At 40.0% G+C, this 14398-nt stretch overlaps 1 protein-coding gene across 3 annotated transcripts in view; it reads left to right on the forward strand.

The window, feature by feature from the left end:
- ppm1ba (protein phosphatase, Mg2+/Mn2+ dependent, 1Ba) overlaps nucleotides 1-14398 on the forward strand; it is a 28031-nt gene that overhangs the window by 8000 nt on the left and 5633 nt on the right. For all 3 annotated transcript variants that reach the window (XM_031309009.2, XM_031308992.2, XM_031308999.2), the window contains exons 2-5: nucleotides 8439-9357; nucleotides 9805-9922; nucleotides 11286-11400; nucleotides 12182-12239. In XM_031309009.2, coding sequence (XP_031164869.1) covers nucleotides 8470-9357; nucleotides 9805-9922; nucleotides 11286-11400; nucleotides 12182-12239 — 1179 coding nt within the window. In that variant the 5' untranslated portion in view covers nucleotides 8439-8469. The remainder of the gene's footprint in view (nucleotides 1-8438; nucleotides 9358-9804; nucleotides 9923-11285; nucleotides 11401-12181; nucleotides 12240-14398) is intronic.

The raw sequence follows: 14398 nt of genomic DNA on the forward strand, positions 1-14398 counted from the left end.
GGGGGGGGTTAGGTAGTGACAATTTTTCGAGACTCCCGCGGGTCACGGTATTCCCAATCAACAAACGTATTGGGAGGTGTAAGTGGTTCTCTTTTCTAAAACGAAATGCCTCGCAATCTTTGAGCGCACTCACCGCATTGCAGCGTCATTTCTTAATTTAATCTCCGGCTCCCGGCCGCTCCCGTTGATTTCTATTCTTGATCCATCCCAAACACGTTACCGACAATAAAAAATTGTCACCCTCTAGTTCGTATCACATCAATCGCAGCGTAAGAATGGTCGTACGTTGATAAATGCAGCGGCTGGAAACGATCGTAATTTAAATATCACGCCCCAATATATTCTCGGTTTTGAGGCCTCGCCCCTACAATTTACGACATGGCGAGACGTAATCCGGTTAAGAAGGCAATTTGCTAGTCCCTCGCCCCCCGTGCTGGACCACCACCCTGACCCTGTCTCCTGACAGCAGAGGGGCTAGAAAAACAAACCGAAATATGTCGGTCAGTGGCAGAAATAAATCGTTCACTGTGGCCATTAACGACACTTTAAAAGAGAAACGAAAACCTGAAGAATGAATAAAAATGTTGTCATGTTTCCTGTATTGAGTATCATTGCCAAACATAACACTAAGGCTGGGCAATATATCGATATATCGATATCGTGATATGAGACTAGATATCGTCTTAGATTTTAGACATCGTATTAACGTGATATGACATAAGTGTTGTCTTTTACTGGTTTTAAAGGCTTCATTACAGTCAAGAGATGTACTTTTCTGAACCAGACTGTTCTAGCTGTTCTATTATTTGCCTTTTTCCCACTTAGACATTATGTCCACATTAGTGATAATTAATTATCTAAAATCTAGGTGTGAATATATTTTGTTAAAGCACCAATTGTCAACCCTAGAATATCGCAGCAATATTGATATTGAGGTATTTGGTCAAGAATATCGTGATATCTGATTTTCTCCATATCGCCCAGCCCTACATAACACTATACCTTTTAAAAGCGAGGAATAATATCCTGTCTCCTTCGTATAGCCCCCAGTTGGGGCTGTGCTGCTCTCTGGGCATCGGGTCATCTGGCTCCATCACTACATTTATGGCACCCTGTTTTCCTGCGAGATGTTGTGCAGAACCCCACAGGCTAAAACACTGTTGCAGACTTTTTCTGCCATGTATAGTAGAGCCTACTAAACCTCTGTCACTGTCACTCTGGATCTGTTAAGCCAGCACTGTTGTGTAATTACAGTAGGGCTGCAGCTATCGATTATTTTAGTAATCGAGTATTCTACCGATTATTCCATCGATTAATCGAGCAATCGGATAAGAAATACTTTTGTTTTATTGAAGAGCAATAATAAACAATAGATTGGTTACATTTTCGGAAAAAGCTAAATTTTTGTTTCCTACATTGCTTACAATATCATCTCTCAAAAAACTAAACATATGAAGTGCATTTAAGTGCCATATTACATTGTAAAAAAAGAAAACATTTTCTGAAATGACATCAACCTCACACTAAGGCATACTTTAAACATACATAAACATTACCTTAAGTTGTGAAACTTAACTTTCAGAACTACAAGTTTCATCCTGAGACTGATCTATATATAGGCCTATATAAATAAATGGTGCGCAACAATCAGCTGTTTCTCTGAAGGGATAGTCAACAAGTCGGCTCTTTGGATCAAATTGTGGTCACTGCTACGTATTTTCTTGTCTTTGTTTTTGCTAGTTGTTGTGTTTGGTGTAGTTTCATCGTCCATACAACTCCGTGATTTACTTTTGTCAGGTCCGCTTCGTGGAATGGATGAGAAATGTTTTCTGTTGAGATGCTGAAGCATTGACGTCGTGCTATTGTGGTAAGCTAGTTCAGGTTTTCAGTAGACACACTGTCCAGAGTTTTCGTTTTAATTACGTTTGAACTGATTCCAAACTTTGGACACTTTCTGTCGTTTTCTCCAGCCTGTCTCTTCTTTTAGCCCCTCACTATTTATGCTCTGGCATGTGACAATAATAATGATCCGTGTGGAAACACCGTCCGTCAGCAATACAACGTTGGTAACATTGATTTAACGAAGCTTCGAGGCAAATCATTTTGCATCAAGGATTTTTTGTATTTTTGATTTTCTTTGTAATTATTCGAGGAATCGTTTCAGCCCTAAATCACAGGTGATTGTACAGTGCCCATTGGGCAATACAGGATCAGGTATTTGCACGCAAAATAAATGAAATGTGAGTGGTGTGTACGTAGTGATAGTGCTCATGTGTCAAATCATGATTTTCTCCCCTTCATCTATCGCTCAGGGTTCATACGTTTTGAAAAAACCTGGAAAAGTTATGGAATTTAAAAAAATGCAAATTCCAGGCTTAGAAAGGTTTTGGAAACACAAAAAGACCCAGAAAGTTTTGGAAAAGTCATGGAATTTTTTTTGTTTTACACAGCATAATAATATGTGATTAATAAATGCATTTCACGTCGTCCCAACCTCAACGTTCTATTCGGGGCGCGTTATTACGAATCCCAGTATGAACCACATAAATTGTCATTCATTTTATTGTTAAACATCTGAGGGTAAACTTTAACAAAGATTTTTATTCTTATTGTATAATGTCGACTGACATTTTCAGGACTACATAGTCATGGAAATTTGCCAAAAAGTATTGGTTAAAATGCGTATGAACCCTGATCGCTAGGTAACGTTAATTTATTTCATTTTTGTTAACAAAATCTAAACTATGATTGACCTTAAATACTGGGTCAACAGAAATCTTTTCTTATGTTTTAAAAAAAATCAACCACATGCACATTCAGAGACTGGAACCTTGAGTATGCCTACAACTTATTTGTAAGTAGCATTTATTGATATTTTCAGGAATCCAATTTCCGAGGCAAAGAGGCCATTAAGTAGTGTGACAATTAATAAGACTGTATAAGTTCATGTTCTCACATTACGTAACCAATTAACATAGCTGGGTACAGAATTATTCTTTCCCATACTCTCCTATCAAGCATCCTGATGCTGCTGTTGATTTAGCTAATGCAAGTGAAGTTACAGACCAATAACACATCCTCTCAACCACTTCATAGTTCCAAGTTTCTCTGGCTGGCCAAAGAAGCTTTTAAGTTTGCTCTTTAAGCATAAACCAAAGTGGCTGTGCTATTTCTGGATATGATGAGCAATGATCGCTGTTTGGTTCAATTATTCCTTCAGGACTGTTAGGCAAACAGTACAAGAAACACACATGCTGTAAGCTCCAGCAGTCCAAGTCCCTTCTTCAATTCACTTTATTGACTACACAGTAGGCATAAGATTTCCGGTACAGTGGACGCATTTTAAAGCTCCCATATTATGCTCATTTTCAGGTTCATAATTGTATTTTAAGGTTGTACCAGAATAGGTTTACATGGTTTAATTTTCAAAAAACACCATATTTTTGTTGTACTGCACCACTCTCTCTCACTGCTGCAGATCCTCTTTTCACCTTGTGTTCAGGTCTCTGTTTTAGCTACAGAGTGAGACATCTTTTCTTCTGTACTATCTTTGTTTGCACATGCGCAGTAGCTCAGATCATAGATCATGTCAGCTAGCTCCATAGACAGTAAAAGAAAGGCTGTTTCTCCAACTTCAGTCAGTTACAAGGCAGGATTAGCTGGGAGACTTATTCTAAATGAGGGCGCACATGTAAGTAGTTCTTTTGTAGATTATGGTGAACTTGTGTGTGTTGTAGCAGTGCTTGCCATTGAGAACGAGGTAGCATGCTAACGGTTGCGGTTAGCCAGCTCGTTTCGGCTAGTGACGTAGAAAGCCGTGCAGATTTTGACCAGCTCACCAGGAGACTGAAGGCAGGATACATTCAGAAACCCGTATCTCACTCAAAACTCTTTTTTTTCAAAGCACCCCAAATCCCAGAACAAGTGTTTTTTTTTCATAATATGGGCACTTTAAAGTAATATTTCAGAGAATATATACAGTAGATATTACACTTTTAGTATTGGGCCTATACATTTTTTTTAAAACATTTTTTATGTGTTTGGTATTTTAATGCATTTTTCACTACATTATGAAAATCTTTCAGTTTTAGATAGATGTATTGCCAGCTGAGTCTGAGCCTTTTACACACAGCAATATGAATGTATACTGTTGACATTCAATTGTCAAACAGTTGTAAACTAGCTAAAGGTTAAACATCAAGTAACACAATTGGTCATGATTACAGAGATGGAGTTATGGGTTAGTTAAATGATGAACATATTGCAACAGATCACTATTTTTGTGCCGTTGTGTCAGAGATGGGGACTCGAGTCTGAGACTCGGACTTGAGTCGCACTTAAGTCGCACATCTAACCACCACAAAAGGGAAAAGGGAAATGAATCTGCCCGCAAATCATGCACTAAAAGAGCGAGAATGCAGCGTTAAGCGAGTGACGTCAGTGAGTGTGTTGTCAAGCAAGGAGAACGAGCGGTAGCGCTGTCCGACTGAGAAGTGTATGTGTGGCTGTGAGGAAGAAAAGAGATCCCGGCCAAAACAGGAAAAAGTGTAACCTCTAAATATAACATTTTTATAACCTATTAAGTCAGAAACTTCGTCCGAGTCGAGTCTCGTTATATCTATCTATCTATCTCTCTATCTCTATCTCTCTATCTCCTCGAGTCCGAGTCAAGTCCTCAGTCCGTGAGTCCAAGTCGAGTCACGAGTCCAGACAATAGATACTCAAGGTGGACTTGAGTGCGAGTCCAGGACTCGAATACTCATCACTGGCTACATGCAAGGTGTGTGGCACCAAGATAAATGATGCCGGATCAACAACGTCGAACTTCAACAGGCATCTCAAAACGCACCCAAATAGGTCAGTCACTTGCTAATGTGAAAGAGACGTTAGATTTTGCATATATCGTCACAGGTAACAGTTAACCATCACAAAGTGTTGTGCTAATGCTGGGAACAGGAAAATTTTATCTTTATAGTTGTATCCATATGATGTGACAGACTTAGGTTAATATTTCACCAGGTTGTTGTTAAATAGCAATACGGAAAGTATCAGTTCTTACTAGGGTTGCAAAGGGGCAGACAATTTCCGGAAACTTTCCATGGAAAGTTTAGCTGGGGAATTTTGGAAACATTCCAATTTCTAAACTTTCATGGGAATTAATGGAAATTATGGGAATTTGGATGGGATGTAGTCCTTGGGCTCAAATGCAGTACTGTCTTCAATCAGCTTCAATCTGCTGTAGAATGTTGGATTCTAGAAATGATCTGTGCAGTGGGTGTGGCCTCAATAGCCCTGCAGTAGGCTAAGTAGTAGCCCAAACCATTGACCTTTAGCTTAACATATGAAGGTAGCTAGCATGCTGCCTTTGATTTACTGTGGTTATATGCGTGCTAAGCTAACCATCAGCGCTGTCTATTGTTTCCAGCCTATCAAGAACAAGTGGGCTATACAATTAACACACATAGGTTAATAGCAATGGGTTATGTATTAAAAAAACTCCCATATTTTAAAAACGAAACGTTGGCAAGTATGTAGTAGCCTAAGCCTATCAATGTCATTGACGAATGTAGGGAGGACATCCAACTGAAGTTGCATTAAATCAGGTTGTTTTAACCAAGATTATGCTGCAAGATGTTTTTTTTTCCAACTACATTTAAGTTCCCTGTTATAGACTAACAGTATTATAACAAGCAATATTAAAAAATATTCAGTTTATTCCCATTAATTCCCGTTTCTTCTAGGGCTGGACAATTTTGGCTAAAATCATAATCACGATTAATTGAACAGTTTACCTCGATTACGATTACTGAACGATTATTTTAAAAAAAAATTCTTTTCTTATACTGTAAATATGTTCACGGTTATTTTTTCTAATGAAAGAGTGCATAATCTTTGTGATTCTAAAATAAGGAAACAACACACAGATAGCAATTAATGCTTATTTATTAAATATTTCAAACAACTGAACTGAAATCTACAACAGTAGATTTTACAATGAAATAAAAACGTCTTATAAAAAAGTAATTTAAGTTTTAATGTAAAAAAAAAAAGTTTCCTAAAAATGTAGAAAATAAATAATGTCCATAAGATTAACGGGAACCTGTGGTTAACTGTCTTTTCGGAGTTAAAATCCACAAGCGTGTCCTGCGGCTCGCCGTCACACACACACACACACACACACACACACACACACACACACACACACACACACACAGTCTCTCACACACGTCCACAGCGCTGCAGGCAGAGGCGGGGTCTGTTCTGAGTATAATAAAACCCCGTCTGTGTTGAGCAAAACATTACGTGAATTACTACGAGAATGGACGTGCATTTAATATAGGAAAAGTGCACAAGTATTAGCATAATTTGTTGTTGTTGTATGTGGCGCTAAGGTCTAGTGACGATGCTATAAAGACCGTTGCCGTGCTTGCGTCGCTCCCTACCAGTCCTTATGGCCACTTGGCCAGTGGGAATGCAAACGGGAAAAAAGATTTTGGGGGAGAGTAGTTCTTAGAACTGCTTAGAAGTGTACTTCCTCTAAAAAGTACAAGTACTATCCAATCGGAAAGCACCTATGGTCGCAGACTGGACGGGGCGGAGTCACGTGACTACACACGCGGTGGCCGTAATGTTTTAAGGGGAAAGTACATTAACACAGTGGGCGACCTCGGAAATATTAATAGGATTAAAAGACCGAAATAACCGACTTGGTAAAATTACGTCGGTTATAGGCTCTGAATTTCGGTTACGATTATTTTTCGATTAATCATCCAGCCCTAGTTTCTTCTCGTTAATTCTCATGGAAAGTTTCCAACTTTGAAAATTCCGGGAATTTTGCAACCCTAGTTCTCACATGTTTGCACCATGGTTTGTGTATTAACTTTCAATACAGATGTTTCCCTCAAACTTTGAACACTGAAACATGTTATGCATGATGAGGTTGGGCTTTACAGCCAATTAGTAACACAGACAAACATGTATTCTTTGGTGCAGATACCAGAATGTTGAAAAATACAGTTATGAAATTGAAACAGAATTCTTAATTTGTGTTTCTTCAGATTGCATCGCAGTAGACCCCATAAAGTTATCCTACAACTGATTTTGATACTGTACTGTATGGATGGTAGCTACAGGACATGCTTTGAATTCATAAGATTTAACAATACAGTGATAGGGACAGATCAGATGACCTGAGACTTGACTTGGACTCGTGGCAAAAGACTTGAGACTTGACTTGAACTTTCCCCTCAAAGACTTGAGACTCGACTTGGACTTCCAAAAAATGACTTGTGAACATCTTTGCTTCGTGTACTACTTGTTTTAATATGTACGTTTTGTGCTAATATTGTTTCAATTAAATGGTTGCTAATAGCGCTTTGGAGCTGCTCCAACAAATACCAACAAACTCCAACATTCTAAAGTTGGCAGTTGTTGGCAATTGTCAGTTGGTTGTCTTTAGAATGTTCATTAAACCAATTGCCAGTCCACACTGCCCAGACAGTAACAGACAAGACTGACTTTTGTCACCTAGTCCTACCTTTTCTTATTTGAATTTTGGTTTACTAAAACATGGATAAAGTGGAGACCTTGTTGAATGTGGCCAAAGTAGTTATGGTCTACCTGGCCTGTAAAGCTGCTAGCCGTGTACAAGAGAGACGGCAATCAAGACGAGCCAGGAGGAGACTGTGGTGTAAACCTTGGATATTGGACATGCAAAACAGGGCGTCTATCCTAACTTGTGTCAAGAACTTCGCTCAGAAGATACTCCAGCTTTTGCAAATTTTGCCCGTTTTGCTCCTCAAGCTTTTGAGGAATTACTCACTATGGTCACTCCACTAATTGCCAGAAAAAACACCCATTCAGACAACATTTCGAGCCGTTAGAATGTTGTCAGTTGTTGGAAAATGGGCTCCATAGGTCCAACATTCTCCAACTCCACCAGACCAGACTGGACATGTCAAACTCTAACAACTCCATCCAACAAACGCCAACAAACACAGACGGCCGGCCCACACTGACCCAACTGTTGGTGTTTGTTGGCATTTGTTGGAGCAGTGTGCAAGCTCCTTTTAACAAACCCTGCCTCTGTCAGGTGAACACACTTACTGTATAGTTGGATTGGAAAGTCTGGAGTTAACATTCAATTTAGGTGTACCAATAAGCCACAATACCGGGGCTCTTCTAGTGTTAAACCTGAATTGAATGAAGCCATAATTCATGTTATTAGTTTCACCTGTGTCAAAATGTGTGGAATTGTGTAACAGCTTTGGAACTGTTATGAAAATGCAATTGGTGAGGATTAACATTTTAACTCTGTATTGTAATCAGAGTCAGGATTCTGGTATTGTGTCAACATAGTACAGGCATGCAGTGCTCAAGTGATAGCCTAAATTCAAATTCTTTTGTCCTGTGTCTGTCTGTCCTTTTCTCTCCCACAGGTAGCAGTGGGTCTCTCTCTAGGGCAGAGCCATGGGTGCATTCCTGGACAAGCCCAGGACAGAGAAGCATAACTTACATGCTGAGGGCAATGGCCTGCGCTATGGGCTGAGCTCCATGCAGGGCTGGCGGGTGGAGATGGAGGATGCTCACACAGCTGTGTTGGGACTTCCTGCTCCTGGTATGACTGACTGGTCCTTTTTTGCCGTGTATGATGGTCACGCTGGCTCAAGGGTTGCCAACTACTGCTCTAAGCATCTTCTGGAACACATAATCAGTGCTAGCTTAGGGGCCGGAGGGACCCAATGTTCCCAGGCTGGTTCAGACAGCTCCACCAGTGACCCTCCAGCACTGGTTCCTCCTACAGTTGAGACTGTGAAATCCAGGATCCGGACAGGCTTCCTGAGAATTGATGAGCACATGCGCAGCTTCTCTGACCTTCGAAATGGCATGGACCGTAGTGGCTCTACAGCAGTGGGAATCCTCTTGTCACCTGATCATTTCTTCTTCATCAACTGTGGCGATTCTCGAGCTGTTCTATACCGCAATTCACACGTGTGCTTCTCCACACTTGACCACAAGCCTTGCAACCCACGTGAGAGAGAGCGCATTCAGAATGCTGGCGGCTCAGTGATGATTCAGAGGGTTAATGGGTCACTGGCTGTATCGAGGGCCTTGGGGGATTTTGATTACAAGTGTGTGGAGGGGAGGGGCCCCACAGAGCAGCTGGTTAGCCCCGAACCAGAAGTGTTTGAGATGGTGCGGGCCCCGGAACAGGATCAGTTTGTGATCCTGGCATGTGATGGTATCTGGGATGTTATGTCCAATGAGGAGCTGTGTGAGTTTGTGAAATCTAGGCTTGAGGTGTCTGATGATCTGGAGAGAGTCTGCAATGAAGTGGTGGACACCTGTCTGCACAAGGTTGGTACACATTTGTTTTTGAGCATTACTTTTGTGTGTTTTTGCTATCATAGGCACTGTTTGTTAATGGCTTCTAGAGATTGAAATGTGTGGAATCTGGCAGAATGAGAGAAAGTGAAATTGGTTGGGCAGTTTTACAACATGACAAAGTAGGGCTGGGCCATATGATGATATATATCGTTATCATGTAACGTTATATCACAGTTTATTACAATGGATTCAAATAGTGGCAAGTGTTCAGATGGAAAATAACATAACGTGTATATAATACAAGCATATAATATTTGTTACAATATTGATATTAAGCAGTCTGTCTCAACACTGCCTCGCTGTGATTCACAGCGCAAACTGTTCCATAACTTGTGCCTAGGAAATCATTTTTGTTATTTCTTTCAATACTACACAATAACTCTTTTTTTCGCTCTTCTCTCCTCCCGTCCATCTCAGGGGAGTCGGGATAACATGAGTATTGTGTTGGTGTGTTTTCCCAACGCTCCCAAAGTGTCGGAGGAAGCTGTGAGGAAAGATGCTGAGCTCAACAAATATCTGGAATCTCGAGTGGAAGGTGAGAATGGATGGATGAAGGAAAATAATCAATGTTTACTGTATGTGCCAACATAATGGGATTGTGGAATATTACACATTTTAGTTGCTCATTTTCATAATCTTTTCTTAGTTTCTCCTGAAAACAGCTCTGGAGTATTCAAATTGTATGTGTGATTTAAAGTGAACACAAGGCCATTTAATTTAAATAGGTTCTTGAGTTACTGTCATATGGTAAACTGAAAAATGACTGTATGCTTTTATAACAGCTGTGGATGTACACCCTTATTTATAATCTCAATTCATTTCAAGAACTTTAGGATCATACATCAAAATCACACCCATTAATATTTGTGTTTATGAAATTGTAGTTGGAAAAACTGGTCTTATCTTAGACAAAGATTTTTCTGGGAGACGCAGGATCTTTCTCCAACTGAAACTCATATCTGTATGTATGTTTTCTCCATTGACTGACCCTGCCACTCTCTATTGTCTAAACTCCAGCCAAGTTATCTCTGGCTCACAGCAGAGGAATGACACCATCACAACCTCCTTTTCCATTTCAGCAAGCATCCCCCCTCTTTCTTCCCTGTTTGCACCTCTCCTCCCTTTTCCTCCCTAAACACATCTTTCTCTCCCCTCCCTCACTCAAACATTCCCTGTCTTGTTTGGATGGATTCCCTCCTGTTTTTCATTCTGTCCTTTTTTCTCATTTCATCTTATTTTTTTTCAGGGTGCACTGGTCCCTCTGATGAGCATAGTGCAGCTTTTCTAGAGTTTGTTGGTAACGTCGGCTGTCTTCCAAGGCTACTTTTTGTGTTAATCCAGCACTAGTCTTGTTTTACCAAAGTTTTGTCTTGATCTTCAGAATGGAAAAACCTGGGCCTAGTATTTGGAAGATATGTTGTAATATCCATTGTAAGAATATGTAATGCAGGTGGTAACACAAAGAGGTAGTTATTGTGTGTATGCACTCCAGAGTGGGTTAAAATCATTTCACATTTCAAGGTAAATTACAGTTATGCAAAAGTTTGTTTGGGTGTTTGGCTTCAGGTACTGTCCAATACTGGAAGATGGAAAGACAGAGAGAATAGAGAGGGAAAAAAAGAAAGCGGTAGAGGAATGCTCTGGCTGAACATCGACCTGGCCTCGTGCCACTCTCAATATGTTGCAGGCCTCTTCCTGTAACCATCTCTCTCCGTATCAGACACACAACACTCATTTCCACAAATGAATTAGTATGTTTTGCGTCTTGACTTCTTTTCTCCTTAATTTGTCACACTTTTGGTCTCTCTCTTCTCTCCCTCTCCTATCCTTCCCCAGCTGTTCGTGGCTATCTCCAGCTCTGTTAATACTGACTTGTATAACATGTCTGGTGTTTTTAGAGATGCTGTCTCGGCCAGGGGAGCACGGGTTTCCCGACCTGGTAGAAGTGATGAGGAACCTATCCACCGACATCGGCATGCCCATGCTGCCACCAGGGGGAGGCTTTCACAGCAAGTAAGCATCACCGCCTTCAAAGGGTTCTCTGTGTTATTTTAACACAGGAGTTGCACGTTATTCCGCATTCATAAACATTTGGAATAAAAATATTAAACCACAAGGACAGTGTATAATGAAAATGAAAATGTCGATTATCTAGCGTGTGTAGCCCAGGTATTGGTTTTTGTCATTGGGACTTTCTAGCTAGGAATAGAAAATACTTTTCCAAGTTTGCAGTCATTACAATACAAGCAAGATTTTGTTTCTACTACTTCACCTTACCGTAGGCCTGTCGCGATACGCAATAAATCAATTAATGGCATGATAAATAAAAATTTAGCTTGATAATTTTTAAATGGAAATTATCGCGGCCGGAAAAATTTCCTTTTTATTTATTGTTTTTTGATTGTTTTTTATTCAAGTGCATTTTTTGTTAACAGAGACTGAGAGTCCATTTTATTTATTGTTTTTGGTTGTTTTGTTCATTTATTGTGGATATTTAAAATGTCTTTCAGTTCCAGTGTTAAATATCTTTAGAAATAAAAGTTTATTGATTTTTGAAAAGGTGTACCTGCATTATTATGCCATTATCATTATATCAGATGAAAATGGTCTCAGAACGACAATATTTAAGTTTATCGCAATAATTTCTGGGACAATTTATCGCCCAGCAAAATTTGTTATCGTGACAGGCCTACCTTACCGTATCTTGTTTTTCCTGTTGTTGCTTTGATAGATGGTTTGAATTAAATAGCTCAAGAGACCTGATCACATGTTTGTGTCTGTGTACCTCCTGCAGACAAAGTGTTATTGAAGCAGTATACAACCGTCTAAATCCATACAGGGAGGAAGATGGGGTGAGTATTAGTTATTTGTGATAGTGTATGTGATGAATTTGAGCTTTGTCCCTCTTTGACCATTTACACAACACTTAACACACAAATATCTTTGCTAAAGTCTTAAGGAACACTACACATATGAACACATCTGAGTTTCAGTGGTTTCTAAAAACCTCACTCTTATGTTGATTCATCCCGTCTGGTGCACCAGGCTGGAGATTTGTGTGTTGTATTTATTTCACACTCAAAACCATAGCAGGTGAAGTATTATAATTGACTTCAGAGGTGGCTTTGAGCACAGTACACCCTCCCATATGATAAACATCTTTTTTTTTTTTTTTTCTGTGCGTGATGCACACCTTCCTGTCAGTCCTCATAATGGGTTATGCATGACAACACAGCTTTGTCATAAGTCTTTCTAGTGGAACTAAAAGCTGTTTCTCTTTTACCAAGTCCAGTGAAAGCATTCTCATCTATGATATTTAGTCGAAGTGGGTCGACTCCCTGTGCATCAAAGATTTTGAGCTGACTACAAACCACGCAATAACGTTCACTCCGCTTATTGGTCAGATGTGTCTAGGCGGGAGCAAAAAAGTAAATACAGGAAGAAGGTCCTATGTTCTGGTCTAGTGCATATTTCTTGCGTGTCCATCGTCAAACAAGCTCATTTCATTTAAATCATTTTCCAGACATTGTTTCGCAAGCGACGTTACTGCGTCCGCTCAGCTCACCGAGACTTCGCTCTGCTCTGCCGGCCTCTGTCTCCAACTTTAGCAGCGTGCAGTACACATAGTTGGGGCAGTTCAAGGTCGGATCATGTTCTCACCGCAAACAACCGCTCCAGAGTTCACTTGAAAGCATACCGAGACCACCTCTTCAAAGAGGTCTCGGTACGCTTGTTTGGTCCGCTTTTGGTGAGCATCAGAGTGCGATTGCTGCATCACACCTGCCCAAATGAACTGCACCAAGTGGGTAAAGGAACTCTAGTGTGATTCAACCTAACTAAATGTGGCAGGTGTCAAAAGCCCCCTTAGACACCAAAGTAATTTGTCTTCTTGAGGAGGACTCCATATTTTATAAAATTGTAAACTTACTGTTACTGCTGGAAGTCTATTGCATCTCTGCATCATGTGTTTCAAATATTTCTAATAACACATAAAGGTGGTACAAAGTTGTTGTACCGCCTTTATGTGTTATTAGAAATATTTGAAACACAAGTTGCAGACTTGGATAAGCACACTTACACACATCCATGCACACACACTGAAAATAAAGCAGTATTCAAAACTAAATATATAAAAATAAATGACTAAGTAATGCCAAATACCAGTGCGAGTGATTAGAGATGCTCAACTGAAAACCTGTTTCAAGTTTCAAACACTCACGTTGTGTAGGCCTGAAAAGCACCAATTTCAATGCAAACAAAGTATCAAAATGCCCAAACATAATTTTCAAATCATTGCTGCAGTATTGATTCTTTGCGGTCTGTCCCTATTCTCAGTATGTTCCAGAGACCAATATATGCATCTTCAGTTTGTCTTCTTTTGTTAGTTGTTTACCTTTGTCGCATGCAACTTCTGTATGTTTGTTGTGAACAAAAGAAATAAAAAGTAAAGGTATGTTTCTTATAGTATTCTGTTTCACATAAAGGCCTAGTTCTCTATTTAGTTGTGGTGAATACAAGCTGTGGCCATTATTTGAGGATGTATGGCACTAAGGAGTCTGTATGGAGCAACTGTGACGTTATACTCCAGCAAATTGTGTCTAAGGATACAGTCCTGCCCACAGATTTAGAAATACACTCTTGCGTTTTGCAGAGAGTGTTGTTGCAGTGGATGGGTGGTTACATATGTGAGTGTGTGTGTGTGTGTGTGTGTGTGTATGGGTTTTTAAATGGTGGAGATGTTTCTGTGAGAGAATAACACTCTGAGATGATCATCGATAGCGTTGCAGTGTCATACAGCTCTGTCCACTTGTTTATTACCTGTTATGTCTGGTGTATTCTTGTATGTCTGTTTATGTCTGCTAATGATGGACAAAAGTCCTGAGGTTGAGCCTGATTTAGAAAAGGTGTGTGTGTGTGTGTGTGTGTGTGTGTGTGAGACGTCTCCTGTTTGGTAGTTCGTGTTGGGGGTGAGGTGATGTTCACCTCGTTGTGTCGTCTTGGTCTTGTCTTT

The sequence above is a fragment of the Sander lucioperca genome, chromosome 15, assembly GCF_008315115.2.
Source record: "Sander lucioperca isolate FBNREF2018 chromosome 15, SLUC_FBN_1.2, whole genome shotgun sequence".
In the NCBI taxonomy this organism is placed as follows: domain Eukaryota; kingdom Metazoa; phylum Chordata; class Actinopteri; order Perciformes; family Percidae; genus Sander; species Sander lucioperca.